Source organism: Scophthalmus maximus, chromosome 14 (assembly GCF_022379125.1).
Source record: "Scophthalmus maximus strain ysfricsl-2021 chromosome 14, ASM2237912v1, whole genome shotgun sequence".
NCBI classification, from domain to species: Eukaryota; Metazoa; Chordata; class Actinopteri; order Pleuronectiformes; family Scophthalmidae; genus Scophthalmus; species Scophthalmus maximus.
Window position 1 is genome coordinate 16,926,810 of NC_061528.1, and position 23,137 is coordinate 16,949,946.

Below are 23,137 nucleotides of genomic sequence, written 5' to 3' on the forward strand. Positions count from 1 at the left end.
CACGTGACATTATAGTGACATGGTTATTGCCATGACAATTACAAAGGGAGTTTTCAAGAGTTTTCATGTTTACATGATTTTTTTTTACTGCTGATAATAATTTAATAATATTTTTATATGTTATTCGTAATTTTGAAGTTGTCCTGGATAAGTGGGGGCCTTTGGAGCTGTAGCCCCAACACATGGTGTTCATAGGGTACATTTTCTTTATATATATATATATATATATACATAGTTCCATTAGATTAAATTTGTACATTTACAATCGTAGTGAGATACCTCTCCGTAAGCATTTGTGAGGTCACCCTCCACAAGACACTAAACAGCGTTTTGCATTTTGGTCTCACCAGAGTGTGTGAGCGTGGAATCTAGTTTTGAGGAATTAGAAGCTGCTACGTCAGCCAGACTGACATGTGGCTGTTAAACACGATGAGAAGGCAGACCTCTGCTGCAACTCGGTAACATGGCCATCTCCAGACGTTCTGGGGACGACTCCTCCATTGGCGGCTGCGTCTGCAGGACGACAAAGACGTGGTTTTGTAGGATGGTGCGACAGAAACCACCTGCAGCTCAACGTCGGGTAAAACCTGAAGCTGAAGCTGGTCATGGACTTTCGACACAGAAGGAGACCCACGCCCATGTTGTCATTAATGGGGAAGGGGTGGAGATGGTGAATAGCTACGAAAAACTGGTCTGGTCGGACAAAACACCGAGGCCCTCTACAGGAAGGGGCGGGGCAGGTTTGTTTTTTTCTGTGGCGGGGATGCAACTGGACAGTGTGGAGGCAGTGACAGGGAAGAGGATGCGAGGAGAGCCGAGAGCGATCACGGACCGTCATCCCTCTCGTCCCCTCTGTGCTGGACTGAGGCAGCTCGGGAGCTCGTTCAGCCACAGACTCATTCAGCCACTCACTCAGACTCAATCCACACCAAATCCCAACTGCACAACCATCCAACTTTTTATTTTTATTCAAATCTTAGTTGATTTTGCACAGCTACATTGCACAGTATTGTATATACTTTTGTCATTGCAAACCCGTGTTTGTTATTGTTATATTATTCTGGCACAGTATTTCTATTTTATGTGATTTACCTCCGATCTGTCACTATTTTACTTTATTTTAATATCACACTTTCCCGTATGCTGCTATACTTTGTGCTGTGTCGATCCGGAATTTCCCCCAACAGGGGATCAGTTAAGGTTCATCATATCTTATCTTAATGGCAGTTAAAGAGAGTGGACGGCCTCTCGGGATCTCGATTAGTGGACCTCGAGTGCAGGAAGACCTTACACACACAGAAACTCCAGCATTCAAGAGGAACTGAGGAGCTGCTTGCCGTGAGGTGCAATTTTTAATTCACCATACACTTTTTTCTTTCTATTTCTTTTTTTTTTTTTACAACACAACAAATATACGACAAGCACGAGTGAAGTCATGCAAAACTGGTCGGTCTGCTTTGATTGCTGTGAAAACACGTCATGGAGCCATGTGGACGAACCGGTTGTATGAGCTGGAGTTGTTCTCCTTCACTAGTTGTCCTGGAGACGTTCCTGCCAGAGCACAGTCCACGGGCAGGTTTGTTTTTTTATTTCCAATTTTTTTTAAGTTGGAGATCATGTTCATTCAGTCGCATCGGAAGGATTGACCAATACTCAAAGGGTACGTTTCTTTTTTTTTTTTTTTTACTAATTTGTTGTGAGTGTGGACATAAATAAAAGAGCAAACTCATTTGTTGCAGTTGAATTCAGCATGTCTGCATTGTGTCATGTCTGCCAGCGTTGTGCTCTCCATCATCATCACGCTATTTTAATGTTCCTTCCATCTCTATGTCATGAGCTGATATGTCATTTCAAATATTTAAAGAAGCAGCATCAACTACATCAATCGACAGTAGCCGACTGCTGAGCGCGCGACACTGTTCGCTGTTTGAAGAGACACTGCGTTTGCACTTCATGGGAATTGAAATCCCCCTCTTGTTGTTTAAAATCAGACACCCCCTGTCGAAACAACACCCGGCGGCCGGACCTGAATCATGAAATTGCCGAGGCACACCCTGGGCAGGACCATCTGTGCGCTGCTGGCGATCGGTTTCGTCTGGTGTCTGAGTTTGCCATATTTGATCCCGGTGTGTAGTCTTCATTCACCCTTTTAACTCGAGTGCTTTTCAATACCAACGTGCAGTCTAGTGTCACAAAGCATGACCTTACATCACATTCATTTAGAAGACGCTTTTGTCCAAAGCGACTCACAATGAGGTCAGACATTCCTTCTGACCCCCATTGTGAGCACTTGTGTGATCCTGTGCTGCTCATGAGCAGTGCACAGATGAATCATTTAACACTTTGCATTGCACAGCCACTGAAACGTACTCAGATTAGGGGCATGTATATGTACTGTAAAAGTGTATTTACATTGAGAGTGTTAAAAAGAACCCAGCTGGTTTAATTCAAGCCATTGTTCCTGTTTGGATTATAAACACATCCTGTTATATTCAGTATGGACTAAAAGTGTCGCCAGCTTTTGGTTTGTACAATGCATGAGTCATTTATCTTTCCTGGAATGGTTTCAGAGCAAAGATGACCAGGACAACATGGGTGTGTTCGGGCACAACAGACTGAGGCAGCGGGACAAGGCGCGGATAGAAAAAAGCAGCGCTGACGGTGAGAAGAAACGAAAAAAAAAGATGAAAAAGGAATTGGTCAATATTGTGAAGCAGAAGGATTTTAGTATGAATCATACTAGACCGTTAAAATGTGCTCTTCACCCTGGTTTTCCATTTCTCAGATAGCTTAGAGCAATTCACCAGCGATGCTCAAATGAGTAGAGGACTATTAAGGTCTCTCCTTTTAAAGTGCATATCGTTGAAATGCGCACAGTAGAAACAATTAACGTCATCTGATTCTGTCACAGTAAGGCCACAAAAAAGACTTGTCCAATTGAGAGCCCAAGTGATAACAGATGTACAACGGGGATTAATCATGCTGTGGTAACATCATTCGTTTTTTTGTGTAAGAAAAAAAAAAATCTTTCACCCATGTCAGAAAAGACTTTTGTTTTATAAGGGGACATCTTGATAAGACTGATTGAATATAACCAGCTTCTTTTCCCTGAATTCTCTTTGACTTTCCGGCTCCCTTCCACTTCTCCGCTCCTCTCTCAGACATAATGAAGATCATTGCCACGTTTGTGGACGACCTCTTCGACATCTTGGAACCCTCGAATGATTGTGAGCAGACTCGAGCAAACCTTCAGAACTACTGTGTCTTGCAGAAGCACACTAAACTGTGTCTAATCAAAATCCCCCCCAGCCTCACAGAACAGCCACATGAAGTTCACATGTGAAAATTGGAGGAACGATACAAATGACCTCGTGACACCTATGGAATTACACGTGGACATTGATCAAATGTCCACGTGTCCTATTTCATATAGGATTATGAAATAGTATATTCCACATGTGAATTCCATGTAGTTTTTCTGTAAGGGACTGAAAATTCTATGAATAACAATTGAATAAAATGGCCGCCTGCTATTCCTCGGTTCAAAGCCGAGGAATACATTTACAAAATCACGCACCACCCTCTCTGCCTCAGCCTCTCGCCCGCCCCCTTTGAAGGACTACAAAGGAGAACTGCAGGTTGCCCAGGCGGAAATGGAGGCAGAGAAAGAAATGGGGCAAGTGAAGGATGGCGTGATCGAGGAGCTGCGTTCCGATAAGCAGCATCTGCAGCAACAAGTGGCTCGCCTGGAGGACCTCCTGAAGCTGCAGGTGGAGAAGGGGAAGAAGCAAGGCGACCAAGACAACTCGGGTAACAACGCCATCGGACATCAAAGAGTGTAGATGGAACAAGATGGAGGGGAAATAAATTACATTCTTATCTAATCAGCCTGTAAGTGAGCCATTTAACGTCGTAGAAATCTTGGCCAAAAAGACTGTTGACCTAAAATGAACAGCATTTGATGTCTTTTTCAGTCCTTTTTTAATATTCATATTGTCTCATTATAATCTGTCAAAAGGATGAAGCTACTTTTATCTGCTGCATCAACCAATATAATGACAAGTGTAACACAACACCTCTAAATAGTTCCCTCTTCTCACTGCAGCACACCAATCCAATGTAAATACATAAAAAAAAAAAGAAAAAAAGTCAAAGATTGTGTTATTATATTTTTAAAAAAACGACTTAATACTATCTCAAAACAGCTGGGGCCTTAGCTTTTTAGTAAATGTTACCTTAAAAGCATTTGTTGGGGACTGTTTTCAGCTATAGGTTTTTAAAGAAAAAAAGGTTTTGACATTCCTATAGCTGGTTTAACAAACACTGATGTCACCGACCGTAATGCCACTGTTTACTATAGCATCTGTGGAATCTGCAGCACGAAGCATCTTGTGGTGCCATCTATTAAAACAGAATACATAATTAAATGCCCTGCCACAATTACAGATGCTTTCATAACTAAGACAATGCGGTAAACACTCTGTATTTGTTCTGCGGTAGAGAGTAAGAATCGATTGTTCAAAGGGTCAAAGACAAGAAGAGAAACGGGCAGAGATGCAACTTTTTTACTTACAAAGGCATTATTTTGATTTTGAAGGAACAGGCTTTAGCAGACAACTTACAGTAGCAACTGACTTACTTGGAGGAAATTGTTCATTATTTAACCGCTGTGCCTTCAGGGGATTTTAAATAATTCTTAAGGGCATAATCTTTCACCAAAAGTTGGCTGATTATTCAATGAGAGCTAGATTTTTTAAAAATGACTCCCCTAAGCATGTGGTGAAAACACAAAGGTTTCTCCCTCAACTTGCCTTGAATGTTAATGAAGACTAATGAACTAAATCTGTTTCGCAAATCATACACAAGGGGCATTACTTAACACTTACTCATACTTTATGCAGAAGGAAATATTAAAACAATCTCCTCCAGCATTGTTTCTAATGATTACCAATGAAAGGCGGCATGAAATGACTGACGGATCAAAATGCTTCAGGTTTCAATACTGCAGGGAAATTAACTTCTTCACCTTATTGTGAATACACTCTCATTCATAGAGCAAATCAAAACCAGTAAAAATTCTATTTGTTTTGTGTTTTGCTTACATGATCAAATGAAAGAGGATGAAAAGTGCCCACTGCCGCCCATGGATGGACACCCAGACTGTGAGGGCAAACTGAAAGTAAGACCTTTCTTCACCAATGTAATGTCAGCCTACTGTATGGAAATCAGTCAGGAAAAAACATTATCAAATAGTGATAATATTCAAACATATTGTTTGAATACTTTGAAACAAAGTAGACTTTCTCAACATATTTTCAATGTAATATATAAGTGAGGCACAGCAACAGTCTGAGAGCTTCTACTGTAGATCACCAGGGCTTTATGTACAGTAACGCTCTTCTTGCCCTCCAATAGCTTGATTTGTTTGGACCTCTTGACCTGGTACTGTTTTTGTTTTGGTCATGAAGTTGTTTTTGTGGTTTGCCGTTGTCCCAGTGGATGAAGGAGATGTGGAAGACGGATCCCTGTTATCGCAGTCACGGGGTGAATGGGTCACTGTGCTCCATCCTCGTCTACCTCAGCGAGGTACTCGGCCGATTTGAAACTCTCATGTCACCTGCTCAGTAATGCGTCCCTGGTGTTCTTGTTTTGGTGTAACTGCCCTCGCTTCCTCTCTGTGCGCTGTTAAGATAGAGTCCTGGTGCCCTGTGCTTCCAGGTCGACCGATCCGCACAGCTAAAGCAGAAGGCTCAGGGGTAAAGGTAAAGGCTATGTTATCTATGTGTAGATGTGGTGTGGTGCTTCATTGTGACGTGAGCTCATGTTCTACATTAGTTGCCCAAATTAATATTACAGATTCAAGTAGTGTTCATGGCCTTCAATGGAAAAAAGAACTGATTTTATTTAGCAAATTTTTCGTTTTTAACACTGAACTCCAGTCAGGCTGCTAAGTAGTGCGTGGATCGAATTTACACATATATGTGGCATTTTTCAGTTCATTTTGAAACCACAAATAATGTATGTATTACTGTCAAAACGCGAAGTTCCTGCATTGTTGAAAAGTCCAAAAAAAATCCGTTAACTGAATAAGCCTTGTATTAAATCCCTCTTTTTAGGTGGGGTCTGACCAAGCAGTGGTACGGAAAAGTCTGGAAGATCTGTATCCGTTTCTCGAAAACAGACTCGAGTTCCGTTGGATTCACCAAAGAATTCAAAGTATGGGGAAGATCTGGGTCGAGGCCGGACGCTCTCTCTCCGCCAAATACAACCTCACCGAGCGAAAAGCCCAACACGTAATGTATTCCTCCCACTCTCCCACCTGATTGCCAAGCCTTGCCCCACTTTAGTCAGTGTTGCTACACCCGTCAAATTTTACATCCTCACGCTACGGAGATGCCTTTAACCATTAATAGTTGAGGATTTCCCACTTGAGATGCATGGTCACTTTTCAAAAAGAGGGTCTTTTTCGCAGAAGCAAACAAAAGCTTCGCTCAAAATGTGTCTGACACACAACTAATCGGTAGGAATTACATACAGGTCGCTGATGACACTGAACAGCTGAGGCGAATGAATGGATGGAGAATCTTTAAAAAATGAAAATGTATTGGCGGAATTCTGATAAACAAGGCGGTGGGAGAGGCAGGGCAATTGTATTTGTAGGCTATAGCACATTTGAACGACAAGGCAATTCAAAGTGCTTCACGCAAAATATAAAGGGATTCATTTCGAGTTGTTAAAGCAACACAAGACACTGCCGAAACATTCAAAGACTTCTCCCCCTCCCTAGATCCTGGTGCATCCCGGTGTGGTGACGAATGAATCAGGTCTCAAAATTGCAGAGACTGCCTTCAGCGGCGGCCCCCTTGGGGAACTCGTGCAGTGGAGTGACCTCATCGCTACACTTCACGTCCTCGGTCACCATCTTCACTTGTCTGCCTCCTTACCTGACCTCAAGAAGTGAGTGCTTCTTGCACACGGGTAGAGCCGCTTGTTGCAGACTGCTGTATATCAGGTGTCATTGTAAAAGTAAATCAATGGGGGTAGACAAGTTTGATGCTTTAAAGCAGTGATTGTGGCTGAAGAATATCATCATATAGTAACTTGTGAAAGTGTATTTTAAAAGGTTGTTATCATTCAAATGAATGTGTACATCCACCGTTGCTATTAATTTCCTCTTGGTTGTTTGTGGTACTGTGTATTTATTCCAGTGTTTATTTCTCTGTCCCTCTAGTTTTCTAGGGTTCCAGACGAATGGTTGCCCCCTTCGCCATTCAAAAGTGGAAGCAAACCTGATCTATACAGACATTATTGGCCTCAAACAGTTTCAGCATGCATTTCCCGCAACCTGGATGAAATACAAGTGAGTATCAGGATCTTGCTCCGGTCCCATTTGTTTTAATGTGTGAGTGGATAATGTAAGGATGCAGTCAAATTGTCGTTCTGATCTGCGATTCCTTGACCTCAGTGGAAAACGTCATTGGGTCAAGGAAAGGTGTAAAGGAGGACTGATAGGACAGCGCTGCTCAGAGAATCCGACTCCACTTACACTATACTACGTCATCATGCGACGACGGATGTTCATGACGTGCGTCTGCCGTGGTGGAACTACAAATGATATAAAATATCGCTGCCGCAATAAATTGTGGGGCTTCTGTATCTCCTTTCCTTTCACATAGGAAGCTCCAGTGGACCCTATGCTAAGGGAGATAGGAAAGGAAGCATTGACGCTCCTTTCCTATGCATTTAGAGAATCCGAAAAAGAAAAAAACCGACACAAAGTGTCTTAAGCTGCATTCAGACATGCACTGAAGTCCGGACGTGGCCCCTGAACTTGTATATGAGAACGCAAATATCTGCAGATTTTGCTCAGCACAGTCACTCAAGAGCTTTTCCTGCCAGCCCCGTAGTCAGTGTCTGAGTGAGCCCGTGCGAGAATACAGGCCGGAGAACCTCCGGAGGGCTCGCAGAGGGCGAGTGGGCGTGTTGATGACTGTCAACAAAAACACTGTTTTCCCGGGGCAGAGTTGTCGCCATGTCCCGCCTCCTGCATGCTTCACCCAGTCCCCACAGAATGCTCCGCAGGTCACCCTGCTGTGGGGAAACGCAGCTGAGTCAGCTCTCCTGCTGCGTTCGTCATGTGTGAACGGCAAACTCTGCGGAATACTGATTCCGGCATATTGATGCCAATGTTGACCTGAATTTGCTTATCGGCTCCGCCCATGTGGATTTTAACTGAAGCATTCAAGATCACACCACACCATGGCCAAAGACGTGGTTGTATACCTTTATGTCGTACACAGGACTAGTTCCAATCAAGGTAATGGGATAGATAAAAGTTAGATCCATTTCTAGGTTTAGTTTGGAACAATCTGACTGTAATCCTATTCAACACTTTTGGGGTAAATTGGAACCTTGACTATCAGTCAGAACATTATGAACCAACTTTAATACCAAAACCCCCTGATGCTCTTGCGGCTGAGTGGGAAAAATTCCCAGCAGCCAGTTTGTGAAATACTGCAGGAAGCCAGTTATGGCAGCGGAGTGATGCCCATGGATTTGGAACGATATGTTCAACAATGTAATGTTCAGGTGTCCACATGCTGTGTTTGGGTATCCAGTGTGCAGACGCCTCTGGCCATCGAGTATATCAGGGGTTTTATTCTATTTCTTTTTACAGCCTTGTAGTGCATTTGTTTTGATAACGGAGTTGGTGGAAGGCTGTATGTTGGGAAATTGTAGTTTGTAATTGGAGTGTTTTTTTCTTTCTCATTTCAGATGTGTGATTCGAGTGTTGGACTCTTTCGGCACTGAGCCAGACTTCAATCACGCAGTTTGGGCCCGAGAGAACAACCTTATGAGTCCGTTTGGTCGCCTCAACCTCATCCCAGCGCAGTTCTACACCATGTTCCGTATGTGTACCTCTCACAACAGCTTGTGGTTTATAAATGTTGCTTCGTCTGAAATTGTATTATTATTTTTATAATTATTATCTCACGTCAATGTGTATTTCCGTGTTGTGAGCAGCTCATACACCAGACAACACCTTCCTGGGCTTTGTGGTGCAGCACCAGCTGAGCTCTGAATTATCTGAGCAGCTCAACTCTACCAAGAGACGAAACCAGGCTCTCGTGTACGGAAAGAGCTCCAAGTTCTGGGAGGTAACAACAGGCAGGACAATGTTTAGTCGCCCCGAAAAGCCAGTCTGCCTAATTCTTAGTATACAGTGAAATATTCATTTCTCTTGCACCAATTTTCGTTCAAGAAAATACAGAGGAAGTAAGTAGTTATTGGCAATTTGATACCTTGTAATTACTTTTGTCATCCAAGTCTACCTTTTGCACGTTTATTGCAATCTGAATACTGAGTATTGATGTTTATATTATTATGTGTTCATTCAGACATCCACATAAAATACACAATTGCCACGGGGGAAGTGTTATTTGTGTCGTGTCCACTGATTTTCCAAGTGATTCACTTTGTGCCTCCCCTGCTGTTACTCCGCAGGGAAAGGAAGCCTATCTGGACGTTATCCACAAGTACTTGGAAATCCACGGGACGGCTGACAACAGTACACTGATTCCCAGCTATGTGAAAAACCACGGCATTATCAAGGGGACTGAGGTGCAGACCCTGCTGAGACAGAGCAAGGTAATGATTGGGTCAATCAATTGATGACAGTCAATTCCCAGATACCCTCAGGTTCCACATATCATTCTTGAATGTATGCTTGTTAAGCCATTGGAATTTATTTTTACATGTTTCAATTGTAGTATGTCTTTCACTTTGTCCTAACCAAAATCCACAATGCAGAAACATTTATTTCCTCAGGGATATAAAGTGGGTTGTATATTAATAAATGTTTTGACACATCTGGACTTTTTTTCCTGATAAAGGATCCGCTGAAGACTCAGACAGATAAGACTTTAGCGGCATGACCAGTCCTGAACTTTTCATTCAGACAGGGAGAGTGTGCTGCTCTGTTCTGACGGTGGAGGAGAGGCTGCCGTGCAGTCTTTAATACTTCTGAACCCACATAATCTCGCCTCAAAAAAGAACCTTTGGATGGGCACTATGACAAAACTAGACGAGAAGTGACAGTTGACAAGGTGGCTCTCCCCTACTATACCAAAGACTTTAAAATAAAACTGTTTTGTACAAGAAATTCACTCATTTAACTACAAGTCTTAGACGTTATGAGACTAGAGACCATGAGGAGTGAACATCCATTGTGCACGTTATGTTTGTAGTCAGTGGGCATATGATTGCAGTGTGTACAACGCAGTCCTGCTTTTAATATTACAAACATGCCTTATATATACTTTTCATTTCACTTCTCGTTTTATGCATATACTGAACTGTGCAAAAAAGGACTGCAAGGATGCTTGCATCTACTGCTACTTTCAAAAACAATCCAATGATTTGTTTTTATTCATTTATTAACTACAAAGTGCAGTTAACAGATAAAGTTAGACTGTAACAACCCTTTGTCCTCAAAACAGCTCCTATTCTCCTGAGGAAACTTGCACACAGGTTTTTTAAGATACTCGACAGGTAGTTTGTTGCAGGTGTCTTGGGGAACGTGCGTCAGTCCCTTCTGTGGATTCAGATTGTAATCCCTGGTTCCATTACGGTGAGATGGCTCGGTGGGAGCCAGAGCAATTTGCTGCAGGAGTCCGTGTTCATTTTGTCATCGATTGAAAGTTCTTTAACACTCTGGCTGTATGTTAGGGGTTGGGGACCGGTCAGAAGCCTCCGTGATAGTACTGCATGAAGGTTTAGAGTGCTAGCATTAAAAGTGCCTTAAACTTTTGCACAATACTTGATGTTATTAACGTGTGTTTACTTGTGTTTATTATTACTTCAACTTTTACCTGAACGCATTTTAAGTTACTATAGCTGTATTATCACTGAAGACCACAGGAAGAGTAGATTAATATACATACTAGGAAGAAGTCCTGCTGCTTAAAACCTTCCGTCAACACCAATCACAAATATTGATTATTTGAAAATCCATTGTGTAATTCTTGTTACGTTAGAAAACCAGTTTATAGTACATTTGCTTAAAATTAGGAGATAATATAAGGTATTAAGTTGATAAAACAAAAAATATTTTGTATTTTAAGTTAAATAGTCGGTGCGGTTTCCAGCTACCCAAACAGGATGAAACTGTTTTTTGCTCAAACCCACTAAATAATTTTCACGGGTAAGTTTGAAAACCCTGGCGACCCTGTGTGTGCTCTTAAAGTAGGGGCTTCAGGAGAAGAGCTCAGTGTAGGATTCACTATTTCTTGTGTTTGTCTTGGCTGGCACCATGTGGTGGCAAAAGACTAGTGCATGAGGTTATCATATACTGTATATGCTATATGTATTATATATATGTGTGGGGGTTTTTCAGATTTAATTCTGAACCGTTTCTTCTTTTGTGGTCTGTAGGTTTTCGTGGGAATGTCATTCCCATATGAAGGCCCCGCCCCTCTTGAGGCCTTGGCCAATGGCTGTGCTTTCCTGAACCCCAGGTTACGCCCTCCGCAGAGCCGCTTGAACTCAGAGTTCTTCAAAGGAAAGCCCAACATCAGAGAGGTCAGGGGTCATGCCCAAAACCGAAATATATCATTTTAAGATATTAATGAGTCTTAACATATTGTACAGAAATCTTCTTTTTAACCTCAATCAAATTAACAACAAATCAAATGACAAGCAAGTAGTACAAACAGAAAACATGTAACAGTGTGTATGTATTTTTGGAAGATATTAACTAACGTGTTATTACTATTGATCTGTTTGTGTTGTAGGTGACATCGCAGCATCCTTATGTCGAGGCCATAGGAGAGCCCTACGTATGGATGGTAGACATGTTCAACGAAACAGAAGTGGAGAGAGCTCTCACTTCTATACTCAACCAAAGTGTCAGTATCGTCTTGATATGGTGTCAGATCTATTCCCCAAGTTGCAGAGTGAAATTAGACTCAGTTTGATGAACCTCATAGTATTACACATCATCACTGCAATTTCCAGTTGCCTCTTCTATTCCATTTGTGTTTCAAAAATGTGTACTTTTTCCTTATACATTTCAGATTGAGCCCTACCTTCCCTATGAGTTCACCTGTGAAGGAATGCTCCAGAGGGTCAACGTCCTCATTGAAAAACAGGTTGGAGGAGTGTGTGTTGGGGTTGGTGGCTGGGAAAAACCGATGAGGGGAAATAGATTATTTTCTTACTTTTCGCCCCTAATATTGGTCACGTGCTTTAGGACTTCTGCTCCAGCGGCGGGAGGTGGCCTCCACTGAGCGCGCTCCAGGTTGTGAAGGCAGAGGCAGGCACCTCGTGCAAACAGGCGTGCCAGACGACGGGGCTGATCTGTGAACCTGCATTCTTTCCGCATCTGAACAGCAACAAGGGTCTTGCTAAGTAAGCGCACACGTTGTGCATACACGCATTAATCCGACCACTATTGTCAAAATTTGATTCATTCCAATAATTGCAATTAGTTATATTGGCGCTCTGTTCTGGGACCTCCCTGTCCTTCAACAAGCCTACTTGGAAAGCCTGAGGTAGAGGGAGAGCTCATCTCCCTACCATTCCATGAGCCTGCATGGAATGGTAGAGAGAGCAGCAGCTTTTTAAGGTCTTTTGAGCAAAAATTCCCCACATATTTAAACACCTTATTGTGTATCCAGTGATTAAGAGTCATGCCCTCAATGCCACAGTGAAGTTCTGGTTGGTCCAGTCCAAATTATTCACTTCTTCTGTGTTCATGTTGAAAGTTACAGTGAAACAAACTCTTATAGTCTTCCTCTTACATAGGACGTATTTTCAACCTGCGAAATTGACTTTTTCACCACTTAAAGAATAAAATAATAACCTTCGAGTTCACAAATCATGTAGTTTGTCCTAATGAGCTTTGTTCGGGTCTCCGTTTCTAGAGCTGACAGACAGAACCCCAGCACAGGGCCCAGTCCGGACCCCCCTAGCATACGCATAATCATTTGAATGTGGGAGCTCACTGCGGATGGTGCACAACCCTTTAGTATGAGGGAGATCCATGTCCTCCATCACTGATTGAATTACTTGTTCTCTTTTTTTACTTGACTTGATTTCATACACCGCTGACAATGATTTCTCCTTTTTTGTTCTTCCAGCCACGGTGTCGATTGTCAAACATCAGAAGTTACCAACAGTCACATGGTGCTCCCGGCCTACAACAGTACGAAACACTGTCTGTTCCAGTCGGATCCCCTGCTCTTCAGTTGTGTGAGATCGAACCAGTCCCTGATTCGCATCTGTCCCTGTAGAGACTACATCAAGGACCAGATAGCCTTATGCAAGGCATGTATCTAACTGATGCAGAAGACCAAAAAAAAAAAACTGTACATACCACTCTGCACGTTAAGGTAAATTCTGAAATCCAAGTACAACAGTACCTCATGTCATTATGACCATTTCCGGCTGACTCAGCTGCTCAGAACAGGAAGTCCTTACCCTGACTATGGCACACGAAAGTCAAGTTGCCTAAAAAAGGTCTGTTTCGTATTAAAAGGCCAGTTGGACGAAAAGCAGTTTCACACCGTGTTCAGAAGTATTTTGACTCAACATGTACAGAGACTTCATAAAGAAATGGATCAGATGTCACCTGCCATGACTGGTGCAGCACAGTGTTATTCGAGCGTTGCCTTCAGGCTGAGTTGGTATTTGCAGCCACGCACTTTCAAATTCAGGGTGCTCCTCCAGGGTCCTCCAATGGAGAGTGATGCTAGAGGGATGACACTCATACTGCACATGCCCAGTCTGACCCTCACAGTATTTTTTTCCTGATCCACGCCAAAACTTGTGTGTTTTGCTTTCTTGGCCCACGTCCCACCCTTCCACCAAGTGTTGTGGAAATCCGTTTTGGTGCACATTTGCTGGAGTGTGAAATCAGTGTTTAAAAACTTTTGAGCTTGTTTAATAAAAGTTGGTTGAATTGCAAATTGGTGTCTGTCTCACAGTGAAATGGAAAGATTGAATATGAACATTGAATCAAGATAGGCATATGTTCGACGCGTAATCTAACGAAACTCGCTCGCTGCTATTGGATAAATCTGAATAAAAAAAGGATACAGAGTACACAGTAAGTCAACAGTATTATTGTAAAACAATGCATATTGAGACAAAAAAGCAAAAAGTTAATCCGTGAACTGTGATGTACTTTTAGCATGTTGCAACCATCCCTGATGTGTGTTGCAACATTTACAGTAAATGGTGTGGGTACAAGCAGACAAGTTTTATTATCTACATGTTTTCTTTTTGATCTGGTCCTTGGTCTAAATGAGTGAAACAGAGTAACTCAGGGGAAATGCAAAGAGTGTTGCAACTGTCCCCAGCCCCCCGCTCCGACCAGTTTGTCATTCATGTTACATTTAATTTTAGTTGTATGTTATGTTGTTTACTCATGGTACAGATGAGGATTTTGCTTTTTCGGCCTTCCCTAATAAGAGATGGCTTTCTGACTGGGCTGAGAAGCTGGGAAACTTTAAATGACCACTGAGTGCCACCTTCTGATGTACTTGCTATAAGCATAGCCTTTAGACACGCATTCCTTCCTCCTGGTGCAGTACATGTGAGTTTGTGAAGCCCCGATTCAGCCTACAAATTCAGCCACTGCCTGTCTGATATTGATGTGAGCTGTCCAGAGTGCTTCACGGTCTCGTGTGAGCCATAGAAGTTCGTTGAGGGGATTGGATTCTCATTTTCCGATCATCTCCTTGAGGTAGAGTTAATGAAAAGTCTTGCCAGAGCGGCATGAGTGCAGGCCTGAGGTATGATGAGAGAACATCTTGGAGTAGATGAATGCTTTTTTTTTTTGTATGATTATTATAATTATCAGGCTCTACAAATATGTGACAGAGGAGAAAAAATAGTATTCTTTATGTGTGCATTGTCTGCTTCGCCCAACATGAACATGTTGTTTACCAGTGAAACATCTACACTGGAGCTGACTATTGTCTATTGCTGCTGCTGGTTACAAGGGTATGAAGAGGAATTTACATCACTGCAATACTATAGCAGTTAAAGGAATAGCTCATTTACTTTCTGAGAGTGAGACTGGAGGATCGATGCCAGTCTGATGTCAGTATGCTAAATAGCAAACCACCCCCCACAGCTGTTTACCATAGCTGAGCAAAAAGGCTGGAACCAGGGCCACGATTGGGCTGGCTGAGTGTAAATCTGCAAAAAATATCCAAGTTGGTCCCGTCCACAACCGCAGGAACAACTCTGGAACATTCAGGCGATTGGTGGAACCATTAATCTTCCGGAATCTCCTCACATGGGCTCACGTTGGTATTTTCTGAAAACTTTCCAAGAAGCTGGCAGGAAAAAAAAAGTTCTGGCAAATGTCCGGAGCAACATTTGCGGACATTTTGCTTTCTCACATACAGGGAAGTGGATTTCAGGGTTGTTGAACTAGGAGAGCACAACTATTGAGCACTTTTATCTAGTCAGCAAAAAAGAAAATCTCTATACAATGGCATAAAGATACTTGAAACAGGATCACTTTTCAAAATTCACTCAAACACTTCAGCACTCAAGGGATGGGATGATGCCGAAATGTATTTGGTGCTTGTGCTCATTGTCAATTGCTACATGCCACCCAGTTGTATAATACATGTCACCATTTCCTGAGAACTTCCATGCCGAAACAAACAGACCATTTCGCAACCGCGTTGATGAATAAGCAGGATAAAACTTTATTAATCGATAAAAGTTTGCTCTATGACAAAGAGATATCATGGTTCTTTTACATAAATAAATGGTGTTTTTACATCATCTGTAATACCACTGATATCGTTACTGTACAAACAGACAAATAATACACAGAGTTATTGTCATTTCAGATACGCATCTCTAACTGTGTGTGCGCATGTGTGCGGCTGCAATGCAACCACTGTAGCTGTCAGGGATTTTTACAAGCCCATGCAAAGCCTATAGTAACAGAGAAGTGGTTTAGTATTGCTATCACAATCGATTTATTGAATCTAGTATATTGAATGCTTTTTCTGGAGCAGTTCATTCGTCATCTAAGTAAAAATTTAAACAAATGTCAAAAGAGTGGACTTGTGTTCTCAGTGATTTGGCACAATTCATCAAGCAGCAGAATTTGAATTATTTCTGAGCCACTCCAACAAAACGACGAAATTTTGTACCAGGTGTCGAATAATGATTTGAGGTGGGAAGTTTGTGCAAACGACAAATAAATGAACGTGGGTATTTTTTCTTCCCGCAAATCTCGAACAGTCTCATTGTGATGGAGAGATGTTTGACACATTTCATGAAGCAGGGGGGCGGATGCAGTTTGCATGTAAGACAAATGCAACTGTGGTGATTTATATGATTACAATTATCCTACTCTCCTTGTTTTTTCATTTAATAGCTGCCGCACTTGATTTACTTGATCGCGTGATTTACATTGAGTGCAACAGCATCACAGGTCACCCGTCACTACGGAGTGAGCAAGATTAGTGGCACCAAAAAACAAAAACAAAGTGCAGAGAAGAGAGGTAGAAAGGATTTTGTCACCAAGACAGATCGAAATCGTCTCCAGTTTATCCAAACACAACAGTTTAACATATGGGCAGTGGAGCTTGTGAAGCATACCTTTACAGTTTGCTCTGTGCCTGTGCTTTGCTTGTAAAAAGGTGTCGTAATGATTGTCGCCCATGCATCAGAGAGAGGGGGGAAAACGTTGCCAATCAGTGTGCTGTTGGTGAGTTGAAGTGGCGTGAGCTCCACACATTCAGTTTCTGGCTAATCCTGACAATATGAGACAATACATATCATGTTGCACCTTGTCCAGCGTGTCAGCTCAGAAATGGTAGCTACAGTGTATAATGGATGCAGACCCGTTCAGAGTCGCTGTCCATGACCTTGTAACTGTCTTCAGCCTGGGGTACATTTAAACTTGCTCCCCAGCACCCGGTGCACTGAATACTAATTGCCTCTCTTGTCGTGTGGCTTCCAAACCATTAGGGGGCGGACAAGCACTATGTTTCCACATTCACAAGAAGAAACAAGTCCTCCAACGGTTTACCTGAATCATTCCCTTCACTGAGGGAAATGAAAGTGAGAGCTCATCCAATATCCGTCAGTGCATAAGAAGTTAATTATATCAGTTTATATATATATATATATTTTAAATTTGCCATTTTTCCTTTTTTTTTAAATGAGTCAATGAATTGTATTCAAATTTATGAATCTATTTAGTCATTCGTGGGGCTTCTGTTAGAAAAAATATCCTCCAATAGGACAACGATGCACACAATCTATTTAAATATTTACTGTTCCTCTAAAAATATTCTAGCTGATCACATGTCTAGACTTGGGACACCAGGGTCTCAAGTTTAGTCGAATGATATTGATTTCTTTGGCTTTGGACAGTTTCACACGCTCTTGGTAATAAACTCTTCTTTTTTTCTTGACGGCTTCTGATAAGTGATATGAGGGAAAATTTGAAAACACAGCTGAGCCTTGGACAGGACTGACAGATCACGACTACATCCAGTCTGAGATTTCCAATTACAGTGCAAAAGACTTACAGTTAGACTTGTCGATTCATTTCACTGGTAATATACAGTTATATGTAAATCAACATTTACAGTATATGCACACAAGAGTAAACATATGCAACACCAATCATCTTGTACTTGTACTATGAGCCGTGTACGCCAAAAAGCCTGTTTATGTCAGCCTTATATCACTATGACTATTTGTGACTTTTGTTACTGATGCACCCAAACAGTATAATAAACATATTTACAGATGGTGGGATTTCTATATTTACATTCTGTTCATTTCACATTATAAAGAATGATAACAATGGGAACATGCAGAACAAAGAGGACACAGGAGAAAACAAGATCTCCGCAAATGATATGCAGTCTAAATGATATTCCCACAGGCTGCTTCATCTTTGTCATTGTGCTTGGATTCGTCTTAGGTTTCATCTTTCCTTCATGAAAGTCGCAGTCGAAACAGGGAAAAGCAAAGAATGATATATTGCTAAATAGAATTAACAAAATCATCTGATCTTATATCCATAAGCCTGAAAGGTTTATACAGAAAAAACACAATATTTGACAATTGCTTTTTCTATCCCTCCGTTTAAAACAAAAAACATATATAATATTCCTAAATCGTTTGCTATTAACTGGTAAAACATTTTGTCAATGTAAGTTTCAAGAAAAAAAAAAATCTAACCAGGTTATGTGTGTGTATGTAAACAATTTTTTGTGGATACTGTGCTCAACCGTCAGCAACAACTGGTGAAGAGTCTGCTAATTTGTGCTTGGACACATCACACTCTGTACAGTGCAGTAGGAGGTAACACCAACAGGTCAAATAAGGTCAGCTTCGAGCACTCCAGTTTCCTCCTATAGTCTGGCAAATATTTGTCCTGAGCGACTCCTGTCGCCTTCACGTCTGCTGGATTTTAGTTGTGAGGGTTTGAGATCAGCGTTGGCCTCTTATCAGAGAGAGTGGTGTTTCTCTCAGGAACAAATTAGGCTGTACACTGCACTGAAGGGAGAAGGCAGGTGAGGTGCTGAGCGGTTCTCCTCTGCGTTCCAGCAATCAAGCACTCATACTTAATGATGATTACAAAAATGAGGAAATAAATAAATAAATAAATAAAATTAGCGGGCTCGACGTGGAGTGGAGGTTTTTCCACAGCATCTTAGCACCGCATGCTGTGTGTACAAGCTGAGCAAATTGAGAACTCTGGTTGGTTCTGGAGTCCTTTCCATATTCTAGCTGTAATTTTTGGCTCGTGGTTTCATGGATAAAAAGTGAAGGCGAGTGGAAAAGAAGAATTGAACTGAAGCTCTTTTACAGGTCTTACCACCCGGAAAAGGTCTTTAATTGTGACCTCTTACCTTCCCTTGAAGTCTCTCAGACATCTGTGTGTGTGTGTGTGTGTGTGTGTGTGTGTGTGTGTGTGTGTGTGTGTGTGTGTGTGTGTGTGCGTGTGTTATGACTGCATGTATGAATGTACTATGAATACAGAGTATACAGATTGTATGTGTTTGTAACGTCCGTCTGTATGCGTAGGTGAAGTTCACATGTAAGTAACTATGAAAGACAGGGAAGAGGATTGGAAGCAGTGTGTGTCTATGTGTGTGTGTGTGTGACCTCTTCTTGTGGACACGTCTCTCACTCAAAGCGTTCATAGTTCCGCGTCTGCCTCACACGGGGCACCATGTCCACCAGGAGTCTGTGGTGGGTAAAGGAAAAAAAAGAACTCAAGTGACAAAGCAGAAATTACATTTTCCACAAACCAGTGTCTTATTCTATTTTGGCAATCATCACCTCAGCTAGTACAAAGCTGTCAAATTGACATGTGAATCTGGCTTAAAGGAGCAGTAAGGGATTCTGAAGCAACACAAGTTTTGTAAATATTTCCTCACGGTCCGCTCGCGGAAAAAAATCTGGGTTTTCGGCTCAGTCCTGGCTTTTTAAATCTGAAAAAAAAGGAAAAGGTGCAGACCACACCTCACAACACTGCGAGTGCAGTTGGTAAACATCACTTCCTGACACTTTAAGTGACGTGCTAGCGGGTGGCACTGCAACTCCGTGGTTTGGCTTTGTGGTTCGCATGTTGGGTTCTCTGCCCGGCCAGAGCAGTTTAATCGTTTACTGCCCCTTTAAGTAGAATTAATAATAATATTTCCAATCATTAAGTCAGACAAATTTCAACAGAGGACTGCTGCCGGTTTAGCTCTTACTTGACACCATATGCACAAATGATAAGGCTAATGAGAATCCCAATGGAGCCATCCAGGAACCAGACATCAGGATGGTGCTTGTAGACTTCGGCACTGACCAGTATGGAGAATCCCATGACAGCTCCAACCAGAGAGTTAAACCCTGCCACACAGAAAATGTGGAAGAGATTAAGCTATCTCCGCTTTTTCACGAGTGGCACGCCCAAAATGCACATATCCAGTAATCCTTTCACTTGAGCATTTTTAGAAATATACTTCTTTGTTTTCTTGCTGAGAGTTAGATGGTGTGATTGACTCCATGTTCCATTCTGTTTTGTAACCCAGGGCGATTGAATTTGTAGACCTGACTCTCTCCTTTATGCTAAGCTAAGCTAACAGGCTACCGCACATACATGAGAGGGGTATTGATACTCTAATTTTTTGGTATTTTTCTATAATCTTCAAAATATAAATGGCCATAGACCACATAAATTTGACTGTACTTGAGTTACCCTGTAGGTTCTCTTATAATCACATTTCTCCTTGTGTGAAAGCTTGCACAGTGGGTAATTGTCTCGTCTGCAGTAAGTGTAGAGTCTTGTGGGAAATAAATCTCGGCTCTGAGAACAGCAACCTTAGGTTTACTGGATTGATGTCTTCTGAGACCTGGGCATTGCAGTGCGTGTTTGAGAATGTGAACTTATGACTTTGTGTGTATGTGTGTGTGTGTGTGTGTGTGTGTGTGTGTGTGTGTGTTTGTGTGTGTGCATGTGCGTGCACGTTCTGCTTTTGTTTTCTTGTGCATGGGTCTATGAGCAGCTAGTGATAGCCAATTACTGCTTTCATTTCTGTTGTGTAAGCATCTCACACACAGGAACACACAGAGACATACACTGTTTTGTGGTTTTGGTTTTAATTCTTGCGATACTGTTTCTTTTCGGTTGTCACACTTCGTTTTATTTGTAAGGTTAATGTGCCCGGACCCCACTGTAAATCTGGCCATTTGATTTAAGATTTTCATAATTCCCTATACTTTTACGCCACAACAAGTCAGAGGGACATTTTGTACTTTCCATTTTGCAACATTTATTAGACAGTTATACTGTAGCATCCTGGTAATTTGAACATGTATAATGAGCATATAAAATGTGCTGTATAGTTGAATGGTAAATTAAATAAATAAAAAAATCCTGTCTCTATGCAGTATCCTCTAAACTGCTCTGAAACTTTTCTTCAGTGAAAATGAAAAGAAGTCTTCAGGCAACATATTTCTCCCTCAAAACTAATACAGCACAAGTGATTAAGTCGATAAAAAATTGAGCCCATGAGGGATTGTTAAAAGATCGTTAAAAGAAGAGAACATTCAAAGAAATGACTATTTTCCACATAAATGGTGATGTGCAACGAATTACTGATTATTGTGTTATTCGTGTGTGTGTGTGTGTGTGTGTGTGTGTGTGTGTGTGTGTGTGCATCCTACCATCAGTGATAAGTGCCCGACTGGTCAGCACTCTTCCCAACATGAACTTGACCACAGCCAGCAAAGTGCATGTGAACCCGCTCACAATGGACACACTGAAGAGGAAGTCATCCTGAAGGAAGACAAGATGAGAGAAGATTTTTTTTGTTTTACGTGTCGAACGAAGTAAGTTGCAGACGACAAAACAACAAGAAGCAAGGCAAAACAAAGCACAACGGACAAATGGAAAGAAAGCTACAGCATGGCTGCGAGGGCAGCAGCAACATTACCAGCAAGACACAATGACCCACAGAGCTTTTGCCAGCTTCACCATTAATAAAATATACAGGCTTGACTTGGTGTGTCAGCCCAAGGACATACAAGTGATGCCTCAAAGTGCGGCAAAGGGTCTGTTGTTGTCCGCTTTAAGTCGCAAACAGACTCAGCAAAAACCAACGCGTGACCCAGGAGTACCTCCCTTAAAGATTTAATTGGCAAAACAGGGGGAGGGCGACAGAGACAGGGAGGAGAGAGGAAGAAGAGAGAAACTAGTAAATATTGGCTGTAACATATGGATATGAAATTCAACCTCCAACCCACCAACCAATGTATTAAACAGTGGCAGGTGGGGGCCTCTGCTTACACAAATACATGTCATGTTGGTGTCAAAGTGCTCACATTTGGCAATCGGTAATCCTCCATTGTGCTGCTAATGTGTAAGAGTAGGCCTGTTTGACATGTCATTTTTTTAACTTCTCCAATATTCTCCAAGGAAAAGGAGCATACAAAGGTGCTGATTTCAGCCTAACTGTCCTCCCTCCTTTTGACCTCTACTATAAGTCACATTAATGTTACCTGATTAATGTTTATTAATGTTGCCATAAAAACGAAAGGTGCAGTATGCCTACGGCAGGTATACTCGTATGGCTTATAGGGTGGGGACAAGCGACTTTTTATTTTAGGCTGGAGGACTAATTGGACTGTGTGGGTGGAGGAAAAGTAGGTCTGCAGCTAAAACAAGTTATCATGGTGAATTTATTGATTGTTTAGTCAATTTAATGTCAGAAAAATGGTGAAAAATCCCAAAACTCGGTTAATGTGGAACCAGTGAATGTTTTTGCCTTAAAAATGACTCAAATATGAATTGATTGACAAGATAGATGCCAATGAATTATCGGTCAATCAACTAATCCATTAATTGACATTACATCATGAGATTGTTACACAAAAAGCGGTGAGCAAGAAAAGGCGCTTTTTCATTACACTGAAGGAATTTCTTTCTTTCTTTCAGTATTGGGACACTTAAATAAAAAGGTGGGATGTAAACACATATATTGCACTATTCTTCTCCACCAGGATCAGCCTGTGGTTACCTGGTCAGGTTCCCTTTTTCACTCCCTGAATTACAAACACTGATAAACCCCAATCCAAGTGCGATATAACATGTTATTGTTAAGTCCACACAAATGTTCTGAACTGTCAAAATTACGTTTATGTTCACTTGACACAAAGACTGCCTTCCTTGTTAGCTTGACATAATCTTTATTTAATTTTACTTAAATATATAAGGTCAACATGGCCCAATTAATTCAAGGTTATTTGATGACACATACATTGTGCACTTTGCAGATATATTTTAATAGGTGAATTAATAAAAAAAAAGTACACACTCAGTGGTTTTCTGTCCATATGACCAGCACTCACTTTCTTGTTTAGCTAAATAAAAAATGTGTGTTTCTGAACATATCAAATCCTTTTATGTCCGATGTACACATAACTTTAATGTTACTGTACTGTGCTGAACTACAAGTTTTGTGTGCAAGCTGTTTCCAATAAACCCTTAAGTCGAGTGTGCATGTTGGGATTCAGAAGCTTGTGTTGTGCTGTCTGCATTTTAATGCTGGCACACACAGGAAAACTGATATGACTTTTTTTTTGCCTTTAA

At 41.5% G+C, this 23,137-nt stretch overlaps 2 protein-coding genes across 5 annotated transcripts in view; one reads left to right on the top strand and one right to left on the bottom strand.

Moving 5' to 3' along the window:
- Positions 1–1,420: 1,420 nt before the first annotated feature.
- LOC118283105 (alpha-1,6-mannosylglycoprotein 6-beta-N-acetylglucosaminyltransferase A) lies at positions 1,421–13,955 on the top strand. Of its 4 annotated transcripts, none has more exons than XM_047337469.1 (19): positions 1,426–1,660; positions 1,992–2,126; positions 2,571–2,661; positions 3,162–3,227; positions 3,595–3,810; positions 5,118–5,179; positions 5,497–5,586; positions 5,691–5,762; positions 6,117–6,293; positions 6,788–6,957; positions 7,232–7,360; positions 8,776–8,909; positions 9,025–9,158; positions 9,505–9,648; positions 11,434–11,580; positions 11,793–11,906; positions 12,075–12,149; positions 12,251–12,408; positions 13,140–13,954. In XM_047337469.1, exons 2-19 carry the CDS (start codon positions 2,034–2,036, stop codon positions 13,336–13,338), a joined length of 2,271 nt encoding a protein of 756 aa, XP_047193425.1. In that variant the 5' UTR covers positions 1,426–1,660; positions 1,992–2,033; the 3' UTR covers positions 13,339–13,954. The 4 variants fall into 4 exon arrangements, with proteins under 4 accessions (XP_047193426.1, XP_047193425.1, XP_047193427.1 ...); XM_047337471.1 differs by lacking the exon at positions 1,426–1,660 and adding an exon at positions 2,912–3,009 and having other exon boundaries at positions 2,098–2,126; positions 13,140–13,955; XM_047337470.1 differs by lacking the exon at positions 1,992–2,126 and having other exon boundaries at positions 1,421–1,660; positions 13,140–13,955.
- Positions 13,956–15,701: 1,746 nt separating this feature from the next.
- Positions 15,702–23,137, bottom strand: part of tmem163a (transmembrane protein 163a) — a 51,277-nt gene continuing 43,841 nt past the window's right edge. The window contains exons 6-8 of the mRNA XM_035604400.2: positions 21,214–21,325; positions 19,755–19,896; positions 15,702–19,243 (exon numbers count right to left, since the gene is read on the bottom strand). Of these exons, the coding sequence (XP_035460293.1) occupies positions 19,183–19,243; positions 19,755–19,896; positions 21,214–21,325 (315 nt within the window). The 3' untranslated portion in view covers positions 15,702–19,182. The remainder of the gene's footprint in view (positions 19,244–19,754; positions 19,897–21,213; positions 21,326–23,137) is intronic.